At 27.1% G+C, this 21840-nt stretch overlaps 1 protein-coding gene across 1 annotated transcript; it reads right to left on the bottom strand.

Moving 5' to 3' along the window:
- Positions 1–1193: 1193 nt before the first annotated feature.
- On the bottom strand, positions 1194–20610 carry LOC119688550 (probable serine/threonine-protein kinase roco9; the record flags this gene model as incomplete). The annotated part of the gene is made up of 10 exons (XM_038103223.1): positions 20264–20610; positions 12629–12755; positions 12185–12243; positions 10769–10870; positions 8775–8920; positions 7889–8099; positions 7028–7139; positions 4041–4344; positions 3731–3974; positions 1194–1396 (listed from the first exon to the last, which is right to left on the bottom strand). Coding segments are annotated over exons 4-10 (1305 nt in total), but the record flags the coding sequence as incomplete, so codon positions are not given.
- Positions 20611–21840: the final 1230 nt, after the last annotated feature.

Below are 21840 nucleotides of genomic sequence, written 5' to 3'. Positions count from 1 at the left end.
CTCTATGTAATCTCTCGGTTGTCTAAGCGTATGACCTATCCACTTTCACTTTCTCATTTCTATCTAATTTTGTATTACTTTTTGAGTCGTTTGGTTTAGTAGGCGTTTATTTGATATTCGATCTGGCCACCACATTTTCAGAATTCTACGTAAACAGTTGTTGACAAACACTTACATCTTTCTTTTAATATGAAATTTTTTTAGCAAAAACTGTTCTATTGCTCTTGTCATTCAATTGTTCTATACAAAATAGCACATATTGCTAGCATAATAGATAACTTAAATCCAAGTGTTTAGTATTCCTCAGTTAGTAAACTAAGTTTATTAAGCGCCAATCGACATAAGAACCATAACAAAAATCATGGTTTCATCTAATAAATTTCGTAATATCACGTTACGCTATACACGGCATTTAAGGATAAACCAAAATGCTAATAATGATAAGCTTGTAGCGTTTTCATATGATCTCTTTATAAGTAACATTTTATTTATTTTGTTTATATCTTTGTTATAAGTTTTAGATTACACATAAGATTTGCATCATCTAACTTTCTAACTGAGCTAATATCTATAGCTTTAATAGAGAATTGATAATTACTGTCTATTTCTCAGTATAATTTAGTTTCTGTTAGAAAAAAAAGAATAAGTGATTTATATTGATCTTTTCTAGTAAATGTTTATTATAAGTTTTAGATTGACTTTATAACTGAGATAATATCTATAACCCTAATAGAAAATAGTTACTCTCTATTTCTCATTATAATTTGGTTTTTGTTTGAGATATAACCATAAGTGATTATATTTTATCTATTTCGTTTTTATCTTTGTTATCACTTTTAGACTACACACAGGATTTGCATTATCTAATTTCATAACTGAGATAATAACTATAACCCTAATAGAAAATAGTTACTCTCTATTTCTCATTATAATTTGGTTTTTGTTTGGGATATTACCATAAGTGATTATTTTTTATCTATTTCGTTTTTATCTTTGTTATCACTTTTAGAGTACACACAGGATTTGCATTATCTAATTTCATAACTGAGATAATATCTACAGCAATAATAGAAAAATTAATATACATACTATATATGTATTCAGAAAAACCATATTTCGTGTGGACAAGTAGACACTTTTTTTATATTGTTTTATATGAAATGAAACAAATATTTTTAATATTTAATGTTTTTATTAGTATAAATATAACTATAATAAATATTAAATAAACAAGTGCTTAAACTTATGTTAAAGAATATGTCGTATTTTGCTCTCTTAATATCAACAGTTGACGCTTTATTCGTGCTTATTCGAAAAGTTGTGACAATACTGCAGTTGCTGCATTCATTTTCAAAAATGCTGTGATTCAAATGTTGCATTGCGGCTGGTTTTTCACCTGAAATTTAAAAAGAATGTTTGTAAATTGAATAAATAAATAAAATAGTCTTATATATTAGATATATATTAGATGTGATATATCAAAAGTTATTATGAAAAATTGGTTTATATGGCTTCAGGTCTTAGAATCGGAATTAGCCTTCTAGTAAACTTTATTGACTCAATTATTTCAGTCAGTAATCTTTAGAAATATATGGGATTGCTATCAATAAAATACGAGAATGAAAATACCATGTAAAAGCAGATATATGGCACAGCTAGAAATTAATATTTAGAAGTAATTCAGCAGCCTCAGCCAAAGGGTCTAAGATCAATGGCGGAGCTACATCAATTCTGCACGTCGATGACATCAGAATTGCGAGGCACCTTTGATGCCACGAAGCATGTATAAAAGTTTTATTTTTAATCAAATTAAAATAAACAAAAATTAAAATAAAATAAACTTTCCTACTTTTAGACCAACTAAATTTGCTGCTATTTTCACTTCAATTAATATAATTGCCTATGCAGATAGTCTCACTTGGTCTTATTCAATTTTAACTTTGAGAAACTTATTGCAACAGAAACTATACTGACTGGGACATGAGTCTCGTTACTATATAAACATTAATCTAGTATATAACCTATACTTCCTCCAAATTAAATCGATAAGTGACAACCAAAATTATTTCTTTTCTGGTAAGTATAGTTAAGGTTTCAAGAAATATAGAAATATGCACAACTTTTTTTTCTCTGGTAACTATAGTTAAAGTTTCAAGATATATGCACAACTTTTTGCAAGGCCCCTGTGGTGCAAAGCCGTCGCAGACGCTTATGTGTATTATAAGATATATATAAATATAAATATAAAATATAATATGTATTATTAAAACCAAGTTTGTTAACTATCGTTCAAACCCAATAATATATTGATATTTTTGTGTGCAAAAATTTGTGAGTCTACTTAGCAAACTTATCAATAGTCATACTCGTATGAAAGAACTGCAACCAGTGGAAGTCTATCAAAGTGTCTAATGATGCAAAGGTGACCAGAAATGTTATATCCTATAACTTTTGGATTGCATGTAATATAAACTTCTTTACTTTGGAATGGGCGAAATCAGCTATGGCGAATATTCTATAACATTATTAAGGCATCTGAAAGATGGAATTATAAAAATACGTTCTCAAATAGATAGGAAAAAAGAGCTCTTCCATGGTATTATATCAGAACTCGTTGATAGCAATTGGCAAATTATTCTAATTGTAGTTTGAAATGTTACTCCTTTTAACATATTCTCCAGATATGGCCATAAACGATTACTATCTTCTCCTACTAACCTCAAAACGGTGCTCAGAGCGATGATATTTTAATTGAATGAATTAAATACACGTTTTTTATAAGCCATTTTATAAGAAATATAAGTAAATGTTAAAAAGTAACTTAATCATTATTTTAATCATTATTATTAACTAATAAAGTTGAATCTTTTGCAAAATAAATTATTTATTTTCATGTGTCAAATATAAATCAAAAGTAATTAATCATCATATATGTATATGATCATATATGTATATCATATATGATCGACATGACTATCTTAATTATATAATTATGGGAATGACTGGAACAAATTTTGAATCATTTAATTATTAATTATAGATGTGGATGTTTTAAAGCAAAAACAATTATTAAACACTATAGTGTCAGATTCGCGTATAAGCTTATTCCACTTTTATGGACATATTTTCCTATCTCTCTAAATGCTAGAGGAAACTGCAAAATTCTTAAAGTTAGGACGAAAGAATATAACAAAAATAGTATTCTGCAGATCATACTTTCAATTTGATATATATGGAGCTCTTTTCCATAGCTATTATAAATACTTTAGTTAAGCATATTAGCTTTAGATTCGGTAAATAACACAAGCTTTTCTCTACACCAGGGCTGTCCAGACCAGATAAGATCGCGGGCACTGAATAGGTACAAACAAACCACTGAATACAAACCACTGAATAGGTTGGAGGGCCACAGAAGTAAATACATATCGTTCATAAATTTTCCAGAGAAAAATAAAAATACTACGATAATGTTAAATTTAGTTTAATTACAACTTTGAACAAAGAAATATATACTAAAGTATTTGTCAATAATGTAATTTTACTAAAATATAACAAAGAAAAATTTGCCTAATTGTAGTAGATTAGACACATCGCGGGCCGCACAAATATTAGCCGCGGGCCGCATGGGGCCTGTCGGCCGTGCTTTGGACAGCTCTGGTCTACATATGGTAAAGTGGAATTCAGACTTAGTCAAAATATAAATCCAAGTTCAAAATTTTGGATGTCTCACCTCTTAATACGTGAACTGATATGCTCGCTGAGCGTGCGTTTGATGGAGCGCACGTGTAGTTTCCCGCGTGATGCAGATAGACTTCCTGTATGGTTAATTTACTAATTGATGTTGACACATAAAGTGATGAATGTATGCTTTTTGTTGTTGATGATAGTTTTTTAGTATTTAAATTATTTCTTTTACTGTTTATGTTTGTTATATCACTACTTCCAAATTTATTAAATTGATATTTGCTATTTTTGTTTAAATTATTATTATTGTTATTATTGTTGTTGTTATTATTATAGCTAATAGTACTATGGTTGTTAATATTATAATTTACGCTATGGTTGTTATTATAGTTTTTATTATAATTACTAAGATTACTCTTATCATCATTGTTGTTACTGTAAGGTTTCATATTGCTTAATCTCTTGTCATCTGTACTTGTAGTGACATCATTTTTATTTTTATTTGTATGAGAACTTCCGTTTGCCGGCTGCTTGTCGATTTTCTGTCTACCATTAGTGTGGGGCGCATTGTTGTCAATCGGAGCAAGAAAATTGTCATTACTAGATGTCACAAGGAATCCATCTTGTGTGTTATAGTTCACCATTTTGCTATTGTGATACCTATTAAAAATTATTTTAATTATTAAATTTCAAATTATTGTAATAATATTTTATTTATGAAACTGAGTTGATCTTAAACGACCTGAGAATGTAAACTTCAATGCTATTGAATGATTATGTAGCAATTCTAAGGTTTTCAATAATTTTATCCAAGCCCACTAACATAGCATCTGAATTGATAACATCATCCATATATATGGAAAAAAAAGAAGGCTGTGAATGGACGAGCTTGTAAAAGATACAGAAGTTTTGTAATGATGCTCTACTTTACGATATGAAATATTAGAAAACTTAACTTATTTACATACTATTATAAGAGAAAAGAACACATATTTAAAAAATATAGCATCTATTGTAAATCTATTTAAAAAAAATTGTTTTTAATAATTATCTTCTTTTTAACGGGCTAATTGGTCAATAGTTAAATAATAAAGTTTTTAAAATTGTTTTTGTTTTTTAAAAGATTTTATATGTTTATATAAAATTTCCATACCACAAGCAGATAATATAATGTAATTAAGTATTCACTTAGGCAGACGACTAACTTGGCGCAATTATAGTGAAACCAAAAAAATTCAGAGTAAGCTCCAAGCCTCTAAGTTGCATTGACTCATTAATAACACATCCTCTTTATGCCTAGAGTATAAAGTATTCTTGTATAACAGCATCATAAAACCAATATGGACTTATGGTATCCAGCTATTCGGTAATGCTCATGCTTCAAATATTGAAATTATCCAAAGAGCTTAGTCAAAAATACTGAGAACAATTACTTGAACCCCATGGTATATTAGGAATGAAAGTATCCACCGAGATCTACAAATTCCATTAGTTAAAGCCGAATTTGACAAACAAGAAAAAAATACAATAGTAGGCTGACAGAACATGTTAACCCCTTAGCTAGGAATTTCGCACTTCTATTCACTACTTCCCGCCCAAAAAGAGCTGATTGTCCAGCCATTAATTAATATTCAATAGCTTAAAGTAAGAACCGCACCTTTCTTTTTAGTAATCTGATTAAGTTGAACTGCTTCCTTAATAAACTACCTAACATTCACTCCAATGAAATTTAACCCATTGATCTAAGAGAGGTGCGTGATATAAAGTTTACTTATTTTATATTATTTTATACAATGTATAGTTAAAATAAAAACTGTAATATTATGTAATTAGTGATAAGATTTTAAAACTTATTTTTAGTCTCATTGTAAAAGAAAATGCAATAAATAAATATATAAGTATTTAAAAAAAAAAAGATTTTTTTTTAAGTGATAATTCGACTATATACTATAGTCATTATCAGGGTATATATATATATTTTAGTATATATTACAAAGAAAAATTATACAATTAACATTAAAACTTGAGTTACATATATAGAGGAAATAATTATACAATATTTTGACAATAAATATAGGATATATTATTTATCCTCTTCCGGATTTGTTTTATAATTAAGCCTGGTGTTACTAACAGTTTGTGGAATATATAGCATTTCCAAGGATATGCGTTTTTGTTGGTAATTTTCTTGGTGGAACAGCTTTACATTACATAGGTCCTTCTCATGCTTTGATGTGATACAATATAAAGCCAATACTGTTTTGGACTCAATAGGTTAATGTATTGTATAATTGTGTTTTTGTGATATATACTAAAGTATTGTTATATTATATTAACATTATATAGTACCGTGATGATAACGAAAGAATATAGTCGAAATATCGATTTAAATAAAATATTTTTAAAAACAAAAAAATTTTTTAAATAGTTAATTATTTAATTATTGACCAATTAGAGTGTTAAAAAACAAAATTATTATTAAAAATATTTGGTCATTAAAACAATAAATTATTAAAAATTGTTTTTACCACATTTTAAAAAGAGTTTAACAAATTGTCCTAATATTTATCTAAAATTGAAAAATTATCTAAAGCGCATACAATTGTATTTTATAAATAAGTAATCAAATATGTTAATATATCGAATGTCTCTCTCAAGTTGATGTGAATAGATTAAATAGTCCATGAGTTTATTTTATCTGTTAAAAATGTAATAAAGATGAGAAAAAGCATACCATCAAGAAATGGAAAGTAAATATTCTATATCCTACAATAATAATACTGAAGACAACAACAATTTTTAATAGTTAAGTACATTTTTATAGCCGTTGTTTATGAGTTAATTCTAAAAATATCACGCCAGGTGCAATTATTGTTTACTTATGAACAACAAAAATTGATCAAATTCAAGTCTACGATTCACAATTCAATTCCTGACTACAGTCAAAGTAATATATACGGACAATTAAACCAAAGCCCACTGATGACGGATATTTGGCAATATTTGTTAAACCTATAAGGTCAGCCAAAGTACGCACTTGATAAAAACTTTAACAGTGGAATTTGAACATTTGCTCACTATTAGTTTTATATATTTATTTTAAATTTTTAAATTTTTTTTTACTAAAAATAAATTTTGTTTTTTAACATTAAATAAAATGAATCTTAAATTTTGTAAAAAATAAACCATTTCATATAATGATTTTCAATTTAATATTATCAAATATTTTTTTAATATTTTATAAATTAACTGTTTATTGATGAAAGAAAGTAAAAATTTTATTTTTAAAAAAATAAGACAATTAGTCAATATTAACTTTTTAATAATTAATAATGATATTTACCAAAACACAAAAGCTGGATTTTCTGTAGCTCGTTTTACTTTACATTCTAAGCGTAAGGTGGAGCCTTCATCTATATATAGGTCTGATGTACTAGCAATTTCGGCAACCGCTTCTGCAGAAAATATTTAAATATAAATATAAATATATGAAGAAAATATTTGAATTACTCTAAAATAAAACAATACATAGAATTTTGAACACTTCTCATTCCATAAACAAAAATAAAAATATTTGTTGTTGCAATTTAGTACTGTTCGAAACCTCTCTAAGAATTAATATTAAAAGTAAACTTATGAAATCGTCCACAATTGCACTTTAACTATATAAAAGTTTTTAAAATTAGCTTTTACTACATATTAGAGTCTTGATAAAGAATATTTAATCTTCCTAAATTTTTTTTATTAACAATATAATTAACCAGCTCTACTCTATAACACTCTAGTAATCTAGATTACTCTAGTAATCTAGTAGTTAATCTCTAGTAATTAAGATTAGTCGTTGGGATTATTAACATGGACTACAAAGCCCTGTCTTTGCTATGGCACTCGGATACTCAGGCAACCACTGAGACGGTATTGGTTTCTCCAACTTTGGCGTTGGATTTCTTGTTACGCTAATCCTAATTTAACCTGTTATTTGTGACATACTATGATGTTTTTGTTAATAGAATATATGAAATAGTTTTTATTTGAATTGTGAAATTAATTCGGCATTATTTTTAACAAGAATTCTCATAGTTGTCTCCCGAACGCTCATATTAATTATCATAGTTTTGTGATATAGACATAATGTATATTTTAAATACTATATTTTTTATTATATAACTAAGTTAAAAGTAATGTTAAAAGAAAATTAACTTACCAACAACGTTCAGTTCAATAAAGATGGATTGTGTTGGATATATTGAAAGTTGGCACTCATAAAATCCATGATCTTCTTCATTAACTGATTTAATTCTTAAAGACCAATGGCCCATATGGCGAGCATGTTCAACAAGAAAACGTTTATCACTACTATGTGTCGAGAGTCCTACTGTTAACAACTGAAAATCTTTACGACGTATCCATGAAACCTGCAAATAAGTCATTTAATTAATTTAAAAATATAGAAGATAATTATATTTTCACTGTTTTTATTGCATATTCAATTAACTAAATATACAAAGCGAAACAGCTGGTCCGCTTCCTAGGCAATCAAATGTAAAAAGTCCACTTACTTTTATATAAAACAGACTAGTCCTTGTCCGTTAAACTTATACTAGTTCGACTTACTAGAGGATGGTTCACACGAACTACTTGAAAAGAAGTTGTAACCAATGCAGAGCCCCTAGGAAATGCACATATACTTGTTCTCGCTTACTTATTTTTATATAAAACGGACTAGTGTTGATCCGCTAGCATTTAGTCTAAGATTAGTCTTAGACTAGTTTGACTAGAGTTGATCCGCTAGCATTTAGTCTAAGATTAGTCTTAGACTAGTTTGAATTACTATAAGGTACTTATTATTTCCCTTTTCTAAACAATTCTAAAATTCTTCATTTGTTTATGTTTGATTTTATTCTTAAGATTAAATCGTCAAAGCTTTAAAAAGGAATTAGTCGTTTGCTACCATGTATTTTAATAATTGAACAAATATACTCAAACGCTTTAAAGATAAAGAATATTACCTATTATCAAACAAACTATTTACATTTCCAATTTTTTTTATATTAATATTATTATTATATAATTTCATAAATAAAACTTACCGTTGCTGGTGAATTGAGCTTAACAACACATGGTAAAATTGCTAGGCCTCCTTTTTGAGCAACAACTCTGGTATTATTTTTTGTTGTAAACTGGGATTCGATATTACTTTCGAAATGGTTTTGCTGTGAAGGCATTCTTCCAATATCTAAAAAATTTAAATTTTATTGTAAAATAATATGCTTTGGTAAGATATACTAAATAAAGTATATGAAATAAATATGTAAAATGTGATATGAGAATAAATTCTTTATAATCACAAAAAAAATTAAAATATATCAGAATCTGTTAAACAGTGGCTCGATCTAATTGATCGAATCATTCGAAAACCAAAAGTTAAAGTTTTAAAATTTTAAGTCATGCGTTTCACAAGATTTTGTTAATATAAGCAACTGATATGACTATACACAATCCAACTTTAATTAACTAACTCAATAATAAAGAAATTAAAAACTTTCACTTATTCAATTAATGAGATTTCAAGCATATGATATTATAATATCCCTGAACTCGAGATATATACAACAAAATCGATAATAGCAAGAACAAACTTATTTAGTACTTATTTATTGTGTGAAAACCCACCAGACACCAGAAACTACCAGAAATTAGACAGATCTGTTTGTTGGGCACTACGAGTATGAGCAAAATGTTGGAACATATTGTTTGCAATAGGTTACTGAACTTAACTAATCTAACTTATGGTTAAAAATCTTTTAACTACAACTTAGCTGTCTGAGAAATTAAAGTATTGCAACTAAGTAAATAAATCTTTCGAAAAATTTGGACGTTTTAGTAAGCTATATATACAACAGAACCTCTACAAATAGAGCACCGAGGGAAAACCGTTCAAATGATGAAAATTTTGATCATCGATTTTTCGAATTAAGATTAAGGAAATAAGATTATTATTGCTTGTGACTGTTTCGAAGTGGTTTCGGAGATTTTAGAACGTGTAAGAGGATTGCCCACCATTTTCCATCAATGTAAACATATATGATATAAAAATTGACCAAAAAAAAAATTTGCTGATGCACTGGGCTGTTTGGCAAATATTAAGTAATCATCTTATATATACGAAGAAATCAGTATAACCGTGTCTTCATATTCTCACTCAAACACAAGGTGGGGATGCTCAATATGTTCTATAAAAATTTTAAACTGGAGGGTTCAATTTTTTTTTTGAGAATTTTTTGAGAAACTAAGAGAATTTTTGTTAGTCACCGCGCATACGTTACTATACGAAAAATTCTAATCCTATTAGTAAATATACGACTATATAAGGTAAGCTAAGATGATGACGACTATTACAGAGAAGTGGCAATTATGAAATGGCAGAAATTTAATAAAATTTTGAAACAATCTTTCGAATGTACCCATAGTTGGATAATTGGAATGATTTGATTTAAGCACTCAGTGATCATTGATGATTTAAGTAATACGAATGAAGTATAAAAATATATAGAAATCCCTTCTGCTGCATTTAACTGATTAAAATTCAGTACTTACAATGTCCTTCAACATAATACCCAACATAGCGCACATAAAGGCGAATACAACAGTCCGAACTGAGGAACTTTTAGCGTATTAAGCTTCATACTGTTTAAGATATCAATCCTATACTTTTCATTAAATATGTAGAAATAAAATAAATACAAATAATATTTTATCACTTTACCGACTTAACGAACACATTTGAAATACTCCAGTTGTAATATTCATAAATAATAATAAATAATAAATAATAAATAATAAATAATAAATAATAAATAATAAATAATAAATAATAAATAATAAATAATAAATAATAAATAATAAATAATAAATAATAAATAATAAATAATAATAATAATAAATAATAAATAATAATAAATAATAATAAACAATAATAATAAATAATAATAAATAAATAAAATTTTTGTCATATTATTTTAATAGCATAATAGACTTTAATGTCTTCAATGTCAAAATGTATAATCTTAAAATTTGTACGTACCTGAAAAGGTGCCAATACACATAAAAAAGAGGATTGAAAGTAAACTCCACAAAAAATTTAATTTTGTTACTGTTGCTTCCATCATAACAACTTTCACAAAACCTGTAAGAAAAATTTCAATTATCACTTGTAATAAAATATAATTATGTAAATATAATATATATAACAAAAAAAAAACCAAGGCTATATTCATAACACGAAATAGAAGGCAGCATCCTTCAGGAGTGAGCGTCGGTGGCATGGAGATGGGAGGTGGGTGGAAAGCATAAAATATCTAGGACTCACTTTTGACAAAGGGCTTAATTGGTATAAACATATGAAATGCAAACGGTATAGTTGCTCTAAAATTCTACATCTCCTTAAGCCGCTGTTTAATAATAATCGCTTCAATCTCAAAAATAGAAAATTATTATATACGGATTTGTAACATACAGCAAAACATACAGCCTCAAACACTGCCATAAAGCAATTATAGATAGCACAAAATCTGGCTTTAAGAAGACTTATTAAGATTCCTTTGTATATTAGAACAATAGGCGTGCATAGAGATCTAAGGATCGACTCAGTGAAAAAATGTATCTAGGACAGAGCCCTAAAATTATTCACAAAATTTGATACGTTGCCCAACCCCGCCCTAACAAACCTTAAGTTCACCTCAAGACGCACAGAAAGATATGCAGATATACGGTCTGTCATCAGTTAGAAGATAAATAAATGATAATACTTCTAATATAGTTAAAGTTTAGTGTGGGGCAGTGATAAGCCCCCAAGCCACAAAAGAGTAAAAGTTCGCAATAGCACTAACTCAAATTACAACAACAACAATAAATATATTCCAAAAATATTTTAAAATAAAATCCAATGCAAATGATCTGTAGACTATATTTATTTTCTATATATACTTGCATGTTTGAAAAGATAACCATTTTTTTTTTAACTTCTGTAATTATCTAAAAGGTCCAATTTACGTTTGGAGTGTTATTTTAATCTACGCCTTAAAACTAGCAGGATTTGAAGTTGATTATTAATACCAGCGATCTAAGAATTATATACGTACAATTTAATCAAAAAAAAACTAATCTTCTAAAAAGGTTGATGATGTGTATTTGGCAGAGCTGTGTTTGTAAAGCTAAAAAATTTAATTAAATAAAAAAAAAAATTACATTGTAATTTTTCACAATTTATTCATTTCCTATTGAAAATAGTTTCTTGGACATATTTGATTTCAAGAAATTTTTAAGTCGTGACTTGTCTAAATTTAAAAACAGATCTAATGCGAAAATACGCTTTAAATCACAAAATAACTATTATACTTAAATAATTTAGAATAGCTTAATTACTATAATTAATTTTTAAACACCAATATTAAAAAAATACTTTTTAAAATATACACTTTAGGTATATAATAATACTTACTTTTATTTCGACATTAGTGAGCAGTGCGTTTTCTTTTATAAATGTTGGCCAAAAATGGTCTGAAATTATTTTTTTTAAATTAATTATAAATAATAAGATATAAAAATTATAAATGATTAGATATAAAATTTTAAATTATTTTAAAAAAATCAAATATTTATTATAGCTTTGGTATCTAACATACATAAAACTAAACTATACAACAGAAGCCCCTTTTGATCTTCTAATTGGTTCGATAGTACTGTTTCAGTGACATATATATTATATGTCCAACAAAACTGTCAAACGCTGTTTTTAGTATTTCAAACAAGACAGTTTAATTAAGAAGAGAGATAATAAGAAAACGTTTAATTTTTCTCTACCTTGGTGTAAAGGCGTTACTACGTACTTTTAAAGTAACTATTTATTTAAAAATAGTTATTGGACATACAAATGACTACTTACCTGAATCAGTTAATGAAAGATGTTACTTATGGAGATAAATAAATTGACTTGGCATTGACATAACGTGATCTGATTAGGTTGCATGGTAACTATTATACTTTAAGCTTTACTTGAAGGTCCATATAACCTGGAAAAAGTAAGTAAAAACAATTAAATATATTTACAGTAAATAAGATAATGGTTTATATTTTATGTAACTTGTTAAATGTGTTTTTATAGTAGGAATAGTTATGTCAAGTTACCGAGTCCAAAATGAAAACCTCTACACTGTAATTTTTTGAAACTTCAACAATTTATAATACGTAGAAGATATTTTATTAAATTATGTTGAAGCTATTTGAGCCAGTGCACTTGAGCACTTTTACTCTTTCTTAACTCGAGGTATTTTTAAAACCCCTCTTTATGCCTTGACTGGATTATTGATTATCACTTCATCAGACTAAGCAATAATTGACCTCAGATCTGCTTACCTTCCCTAAGAGCCTGTAACCATTCTGAGATTCGATAATCTGGTGTTGGTAAGTCTGTCAGTTTTCGCAAATAATTTCAGGGCTCTATCCTTTATGTATTTTTTGATAGATTCAATCTTGAGGTCCCTGAGAATGTCATTCGTCCTAATGTACCAAGGTACTTTGAAAAGTCTTCTCAGAGCCTGGCTTTGTGCAATTTCTAGCTGGCGAATAGTAGTTTTTGAAGCTTTGCATTACGCTACACAACCATATAGAAGTGACGGACGAATTATTTGGTTATATATCAGTTTTATTAAATATTTTTATTATTATAGTATTTATTATTATTATAATATTATTATTTATTATTGCCACAACATCCTTAAAATTACTTTAATTGCACATACTATGAAATGTGAATATAAATAATACATATGTTAGTATAAAAGTTTTTTTTTGTCTAGTTACAATGTGCGTGGGGGGGGGGGTCTGTTCACATCACATGTACCAACCATTTAATACATTTTGTATGAAATTACAAAAACAACTACCTTACATACAAAACACGTTTTATATTTTCGTTTTTAAAATTATCGAGCACTTCGTGTGAATTATATTTCGTTTTCAAAAATAAAAGTTATTCCTGAATTTTATATTTTTAAGGCAAAAATAACACACAAGTAGCGTTTTAAAATAAAAATCAGTGCGTAAGTGTTATTTGTGTGCGGAAAAATAAAGAGCACATGATAATAATTATTTCTGAAAAATAAATATTTTTTTTTGTTTATTATATTTAAACAAATTGCAAAGTTAAATTCAACAAAAACTAGTCATATTGACTAACAAAAGGTTTTTTAATGAAAAATAAAATATAAAGCAAATATAATTGTTATTTTTTGAGTTTTTTTTTTAAACGCTCATATATATAAAGCATGCCAAATATTCAGGATGAAATGAAAATTATGTATTTATATAAGAGTTTAGACAACATTTTGTTGCTGCTTTTTTTCTTAAAAAATTTTGAAATAACTATTATTTTCGGTCCCTTAATATTAGGTTTTTATGTTAGATGGATTCGAATAGCAAAAAAAAAGAAAAGTACAAAAATTTATTTAATTTATTGAAATTTGGTTGACCATACAACGTTGTTTCGAGTTTTTACTAAGACCATTGATGAAGAGTACTTGGCAATACTCGAAACAACGTTATATGGTTAACCAAATTTCAATAAATTAAATACATTTTTGTCTTTGTCTTTTCTTTGCTATTCGAACCCATTTAACTTTTAAATAGTTTCTTTTCGTCATAAAGATGCATCACTCCCGGCAAGAAAAAATTAACATTATAAATTAGGTTTTTATGTTTATATCATATATTCAATATGGCAGTATATATTTAATTTAAATATAATTCTGAAAACCTACTTGTTCACAGAATTTTTGACTGATACCTATACTGGTTTAAGTTGCTATTTTTCATAGCTGAATGTTTTATATCCACACTGTTTTTATAATTTGTTTATATAATCTCACTTTCGATGTAAAATGTGAATTTCGTCCAAGTAACCAATAGAACCTTTTGGTTTTTGAAACGTATACGTGTTACTTCTAATGAAGTCTGCATAGAACTAACTTTATTTATCATATATAAAATTACAAAATAAAATTTAACCAACAACGATTTAACAATTTAATTTATTTAAATTAATTTTGTTGTTAATAATAGTCATATCCCTGGAGATCAAATATGATTTGCAAATATTGTTGAGTATTTATTTTACTGTTCTATAACTTGACCCCCTTTTCAATAATATGCAAGGTATGAATATTTTTTATTCAATGACTAGCAGGTATTTATTTTTATTATGTACTTATTGGTTTTGAAACTCCTGAAAAATATGCGAGGAGCGCTGACTCTGAGCTTCAAATTTCGGAAGGCACGAGTTCGATTCCTGGTACTTGAAAAATTATTTTCAAGACTACTGATGATGGCTTTTTAGCAATACTCGAGTCAGCTGTATGGTCAGCCAAAAATTCAATTAAATAAAATAATATAAAATGAATTTTTGTTGTAGTTCACTACTTTTCGAAAAACCTTTTTATTTATTTAGTTAAATTATATACAAGCAGACATTTCGTGGTTTATTTGACCGCATCTTTAGAAATTGCTGTTGTACTAAAAATTAAATTAAAATAAAAATAGTTTATTTTGGAGGAGAACCTCAAAAAACGAAAGGTTCCAAAAACACCCTTCGTCTTTTCTAATATTTTTTATGTTTGCTATTGAGATTTTTATACATTATAAAATATCTATTATAATTGTTATTTATAATTATAATATATATATTTAATTTCTTGGTAATTTTTGAAAGCATTGGTATTGATTCAAAGAAGTTTTTTAGTGGGCTATATATGATATATATATATATATATATATATCATCTTTCATCTTATGAAAGATGATATGAATATTAAGTTACATAAATAAAAAATGTGTATATACGATGACATACAAATTAACATATTGAATTTATAGAAATTTATATATTAATTTTTATAATAGTAATCAATATGTAATAACTTATATGGATTTTGGCAAAAAATGACCTCATCACCTCCGATTTGGCTGAATTTTTTTTTATACGTTCCTTTCGTAAAATAAGAAGACCCTTATCTCTGAAAAAAGTTTTGAATTTTTTTTTCTTAGGAGATATGGACCCATGGGGTTTTAACAATTAGCGTTGTAGACACATTTTTAAACGACCATATCTCAAACTCCATAAATAATAGAAATTTGAAATTTTTTGCGTTTTAAAGATAATTGATTGGACTTTTAAGAAATGGTTCAAAAAATTAAGAATGTTTTTATTAAAGAAAACAATAACGTCCTAAAAAGTTTGATTTTATTTTTATGTAGAATTTAATGATACATTCAATACAGAAATAAAATGTAAAAATTTTGGTGTCATTTTTTGTGGATCGATTAATTCAATGGTGTTACAGTGCGTATGAGTGACGTATAAAGGAAAAATTACGAATAATTTTTAAAAAATAATTGTAAGGTCAATACCATTTTAAAATTTTTGGGTTTTGTGTAGAATTTTATTATAAATCGAAATCACAAATAATATGTAAGAATTTTTGTATTATATTCTTTAAAAATTTATAAATCGGAAATATAATACGTAAGTATGTGCTTATGTGTTTTGCGGGAGAAGAAAAATTTTCAATATTAGCTCTTCAATATAAACAATCTTAATTGTTTAAACTATTGTGTCTAAAAATGTGTTTACAATGCTAATTGTCTAAACCCCATAGGATCATATCTGATAGATACGGGTGTTCTTATTTTATGAAAGGGCTCATAAAAAAATTTCAGCCAAATCGGAGGTGATGAAGTCATACTTTGCCAAAATCGGTCCGATTTGTAAAAGAATGACCCACATTTAAAGTGTAATAATGTATATTTAATATGTAGTATTTCCTATGTAATATGATTTACAATGTATTAGTACATATTTACAAAGTTAGTTAGTTGTGGTGGAGGAAGGACCAAATCCACCTCAATTAGCTAAGGAAACCGTTTTGAATCCACAAATTTTCATTAAAATGGATAGTAAAGAGAAGATTAAGCTAGAAACCAGCCTGAGGCATTTATAAAGGCAAGAATCTGGCCAATGCTAATAAGATATAAAAAGGTTTTTTTTTTATAATATGCTTTATTGGATATGCATAGTACACTCTTAACTATTTATTAATTTATTACTTTTGCTGAATTGTACTTAATAGATATTAAGTAATACGTGTGCGGGTTTACTGAACCAGTGTTCAGCTCTCATAATATATAATAAGAATGATAATATAGTATGCCACTGAGGGACTAGTGCCACTATTCAAAATAATCAAACCCACTTCACAAAAATTAATTCCAACTATCGATGCTGTGAAAAATTAAACAAAATATGATATGGAAATGCTTTTAAGGACGGAAGGTTGATGGGATGGTAGACTATTTATTACATATTCCATTGCAATTGAAAATATCAGGTTTTTGATACTTGGCGGTGAAGACGGTGAGATATTTTTTAAAGAATATGTGTAATCTCTAAACTACTGAGAGTTTGTAATATTTGATGTTGTGGTATTTAATTTAACAAAGTCAAAAAAAAAAAGAAATACTAAATATAATTACTGATTGTGTGGTAAAATTAATTGTCAACAAATTAAGGAGATTATTGTGGAAAAATAATTTTTTATATAAAAATTTTATGTTTTTTAGTAACTTTTTAAATCAAAAATGCAAGTAAAATTACTTTAGAAACAATGTGGTGCCAACTCGTGAGAGTTCACTATATTTTCTTTTATTTATAATCATAGTATAGTTATTAGTACTTTTTTTTCTAAATCTCATAACTTCTTTCGATAAATACTTCATAAACACCCTTAGAGCATATTTTTAAGTAAAAATCTAGTAAAAATGGTAAAATGGTTGAAAATGGTAGTAAAATTTTATTATCTCTCTGAAACGCTTTCAACAAATCATTTGCTTTTATTCGTGCTGACAGTTTTATTTGAACGAAAAAAACAAAGTTTTTCACCTTTCATATCTTTTTTTATTGGGTTAAATCTTAATTACATGTCTGAATATTTTTATTTATACTAAATTTCGCAAGAACATATGGGGAATAATTGTAAATTCTATACTTGATTAGGATTAGGATTAATCTTATCTAAAATTTACTTGAATAAATTTATTTCCACGACCACTGATGATAGATATTTGGCAATACTCGAACCAGCTGTATGGTCAGCCAAAAATTCAATTAATTAAAATAATATAAAAAAAAATAAAATTTTTGTTGTTGTAGATCACTACTGTTCGAAAAAACCTCTTTATGAATAAATTTATAAAATTAAATTCAAGTAAACTTTATTCGGTACAAAAAGACGTGTAAGATTTGATCACATAACGCAGTTTTATTAGAATTTTTTAGGTATGAGAACTCAAAATAGTAAAATTAGAATTCGATTCGAGTCCTACTTAAATTCAATTACGAATGGGAACAGTTCTTTTGTTTAATATGTTGTGATATACTCGAGTATATCACGTGATATACGTGAGTATACTCGAACGCAACTCAAAAATGTTCGAGTATTATAGTTATTGTGTTGGAATATGTGCTGGTATATATATTTGATGAGGATTATCCACTTTGTGATTTGACAGTAACGTATGTCAAACAGAACTGTCTCAGCATTTTTATCTTATATATTTAAATTAATTAATTTATTTATTTATTTGAATTTATAAGTTAATAAATTGCTGATATGATTTGAACGGATGATTGGAATTTTGCAACATATTTTGCCAGTAAAACCTAACTCTGAAGATTTTAAGAGCATTGTTGTTGCTTCACATGTTTTTTTTCGAAAGTTGCGAGTATTTCTTTGCTCGCAAAGAGCAAAAAAGAAAAAATTAGGGCTATTATGCTTTACATTTAATGACAAGGTCGAAAATATATATTTAAATAAAAATTTCAATTGACTATTCGAAACCTCCCTATCAAATATACTAGTTTTTATTAAGTGAAATAGTCACTTCAGTCATAACAACTTATATCAAAATTTGAATTAAATCTTAATCATTAGTAAATTTTATGAAATCACAAATGGATTATCATATTTAAAATAAAAGATAAATAAACTGAAACTAAAAGCCCGTTTTTTATTTAACCAAGTTGACTATCTACGAACAACTCAGTATTTTGGAACATTTTCGTATATTAAATGGTTCCAAACAAATATTAGAATTAGAGTATATTTATTTCAATTTAATTATAGAATTATAAAAATATTTTTTAAAAAGTAATGAACTACAACAACAGAAATTCTTTTTATATTATTTTAATTAATTGAATTTTTGGCTAACCATACAACTGTTTTGAGCATTGCTAAATACCCATCATCAGTGGTCTTGGACATAATTCTTGTATTTAATTATTCGTAAATAATTTTTTGAGACTACAAGTACAAGGTATCGAACTCATGCCCTGTCAAATTTGAAGTGCAGAGTCAGCGCTCCTTAACCAACTGACCCAAAACCGTACTTGACTTTTATGTACGCATATTTTTCTAGAGTTTTGTTAATTTGCTGTGAAAGTTTCATTAACAAATCACTTGCTGTGTTTATATTAAAATTATAGAAATAAAGAATCTGATTATATGGCATTTGTATAAAAAATTATAGTTATTATTACACAATTTCTTAAGTAAATTACTATAGTGTAAACACAGGAATTTTAGAACTTCTTCAAACTATAAGATTGCACATTCATTTTTTTTCATGTTATTCGCCTACGGCTTAAAAAGTGTATTTCATGTATATATACAAAAGTTAAATGCGATGTCATCAATGTTTTGCGTTGTAGTAAAAGTGTTCTAAATAACCTGATGCTTCAAAGGGCAACCTTGATAGGATTTTCTTAGTAGTACTTTTTACACTAATTTATATACTTAAACATTATTAGTGCTAGATATATTACGTAAACTTGTGCAAATGTTAGAAAGTACTCTAGACATACCTATAATTATCATTAGGTATAGACAAACTGCATAACTAAAAGTAAGTATAATACTACACATCACTCATCTTCAAACCGAAATCATATTTATCAATTCATTAGCCTGACAGTTAATCAGAGTAAAGGAAAATAATGGCTTTATGCAAATGAACTCTCACACAAAGTTTGGCATTTTAATTATCTGTTTATCAATTTACACAGATTATTGGGTCTCGAATAACTTTGGCATTTAGAAAAGCAATTAAGGAGACTGCATGCATTTTAATATGCCCGGGCTCAATCTTTAACGATGTGCGAATGTTAGTCCCAGTAGATGATTTTATATGTTTCGTATTCCTTTGCAGGGAGTTTTTGTTCATTTGTATTACTATTTTTATCAAGCATGTATACGACGTATCTATATTTTTATATACAAGCATATCTCATAACTCTTTTAAATATTTTCACTTTTTTCTGTATATTAATATACACAACTAACTTATATAATTTTTATTAATAAATTATATAAAGTTTTGTAGATACTTTTGCACTGTTTTTTGTTTTTTTTTGAATTTTTTGATTTTTTTTGATTTTTTTTTTGATTTTTTTCTAAATAAATTAAATTACCTTTCCATTGCAATTGCACATATTTAATATATGTGGATTAATTGATTATTTAAATTTATCACTACTCATTATAAATTTAAACGTATATCTCTTGGAAATTCAGAAACTCGAGACACTAATTATTTTAACACTTAAACTGATTTCTTGATTTCTTTTTGGAAAATGTTGTTTCTTAGGCATCAATCTATGTGCACTGAATGGAAGAAACGTATATATACATGTCAAGTAATAACCATTTTGCAGGTCCTCATTTGTTTAAAGCGCAAACAAATAGATATTTTTTAACAGTCCCGAAAAGTTCTTATGATTTTGTAGCAATTATATGCATTTTATTTTACTTCTAGTCGATTTTTATTCATAAATAAATGTTTTGTTTAAACGAGCAAATTTTATTCTCATGGTATTTACATTCGTATATATGTATAACTAAAAAATTATCTGCACATGCGCCAGCTTTCGAATTTCAACACTCTAGTTTTTAAGGAAATGTACGAAAATCCAGGTTGGTTTAGTATGGCACAGTGCAACTTGCCATACTGGTTAACTTATATTCATACTTATTCATGCTTATATTTCATATATGAAAAATTTAGTATATTATATTTAAATTATGCTCATTATAACTTATCTTCATCTATGAGTAGAATAATTGATTCTTAGGCCGTGTGCGAGTTCGAGTAAATTAAGGTAAAGTAAATTGAAATTTCCTAGGGATTTTTTGCACTGCACTTATGTAATTATTTATTTATTTATTTATTGCACTTATTTATTATTATTAGTTAAAAGTTTTCAAATTTATTTATTTATTTATTCAACATCTTATAAAATTTTCACAATGGTAACACCTATATTAACTAATTTATATCTAATTTACCCTACACGAAATTCTCGTAAATATTAACATTCGCTTCCTTACCGACATAATTTACTACTTCCCTCAATTTACTCGAATTCGAACATGGCCTTAATAATTAATTTTGTTACGACAATATTTGACATAAGTGAGAGCTGGCTTTCTTAGTCTACATTTATCTAGACTAATTGGAATAGTGTACAACTTAGTTTCTAAGTTCAGTGATATACGAAATACAACCATCTTTAGAACGGATCCTTCTCAGTTAAAAAGAAAAACATAGGTTAGGTTATACCGGCGATCCCTAGTGGATCCACTTAGGCCTATAGGGCCATTATGTTACCATATATATAAGAAAAACTCAGGACTTACAACCACCTACAACCGTTGGTGAAGTCTAAAATGCTATTTAGTGTCAGGTCCTGTAATTAGTCAACATCCTCAAGAAAGGGGGCTCCTAAAGTATTGAATCGCCTCCGTGAATGAGCTAGACTCAAACATAGTAGATAAGAGGTACTCTTATCGTCTTCCCCACAACTGCGACAGATTTGATTGAAAGGGAAACCTAATCTTCTAGCATGATTCCCTAGTTTACAGTGACCTGTAAGTAAACCTACTAAAAGACTGATATCTCCTTTTATCGGAACGTGGACAAAAAAAAAACTTACATTTAAAAGATTTTTTCGATTCCTTTAATTCGAAGGCATTTTATAATGCAATATGT

This window comes from Teleopsis dalmanni, chromosome X (assembly GCF_002237135.1).
Source record: "Teleopsis dalmanni isolate 2A chromosome X, ASM223713v2, whole genome shotgun sequence".
NCBI classification, from domain to species: Eukaryota; Metazoa; Arthropoda; class Insecta; order Diptera; family Diopsidae; genus Teleopsis; species Teleopsis dalmanni.
This window is presented reverse-complemented; position numbering and strand designations above follow the sequence as displayed.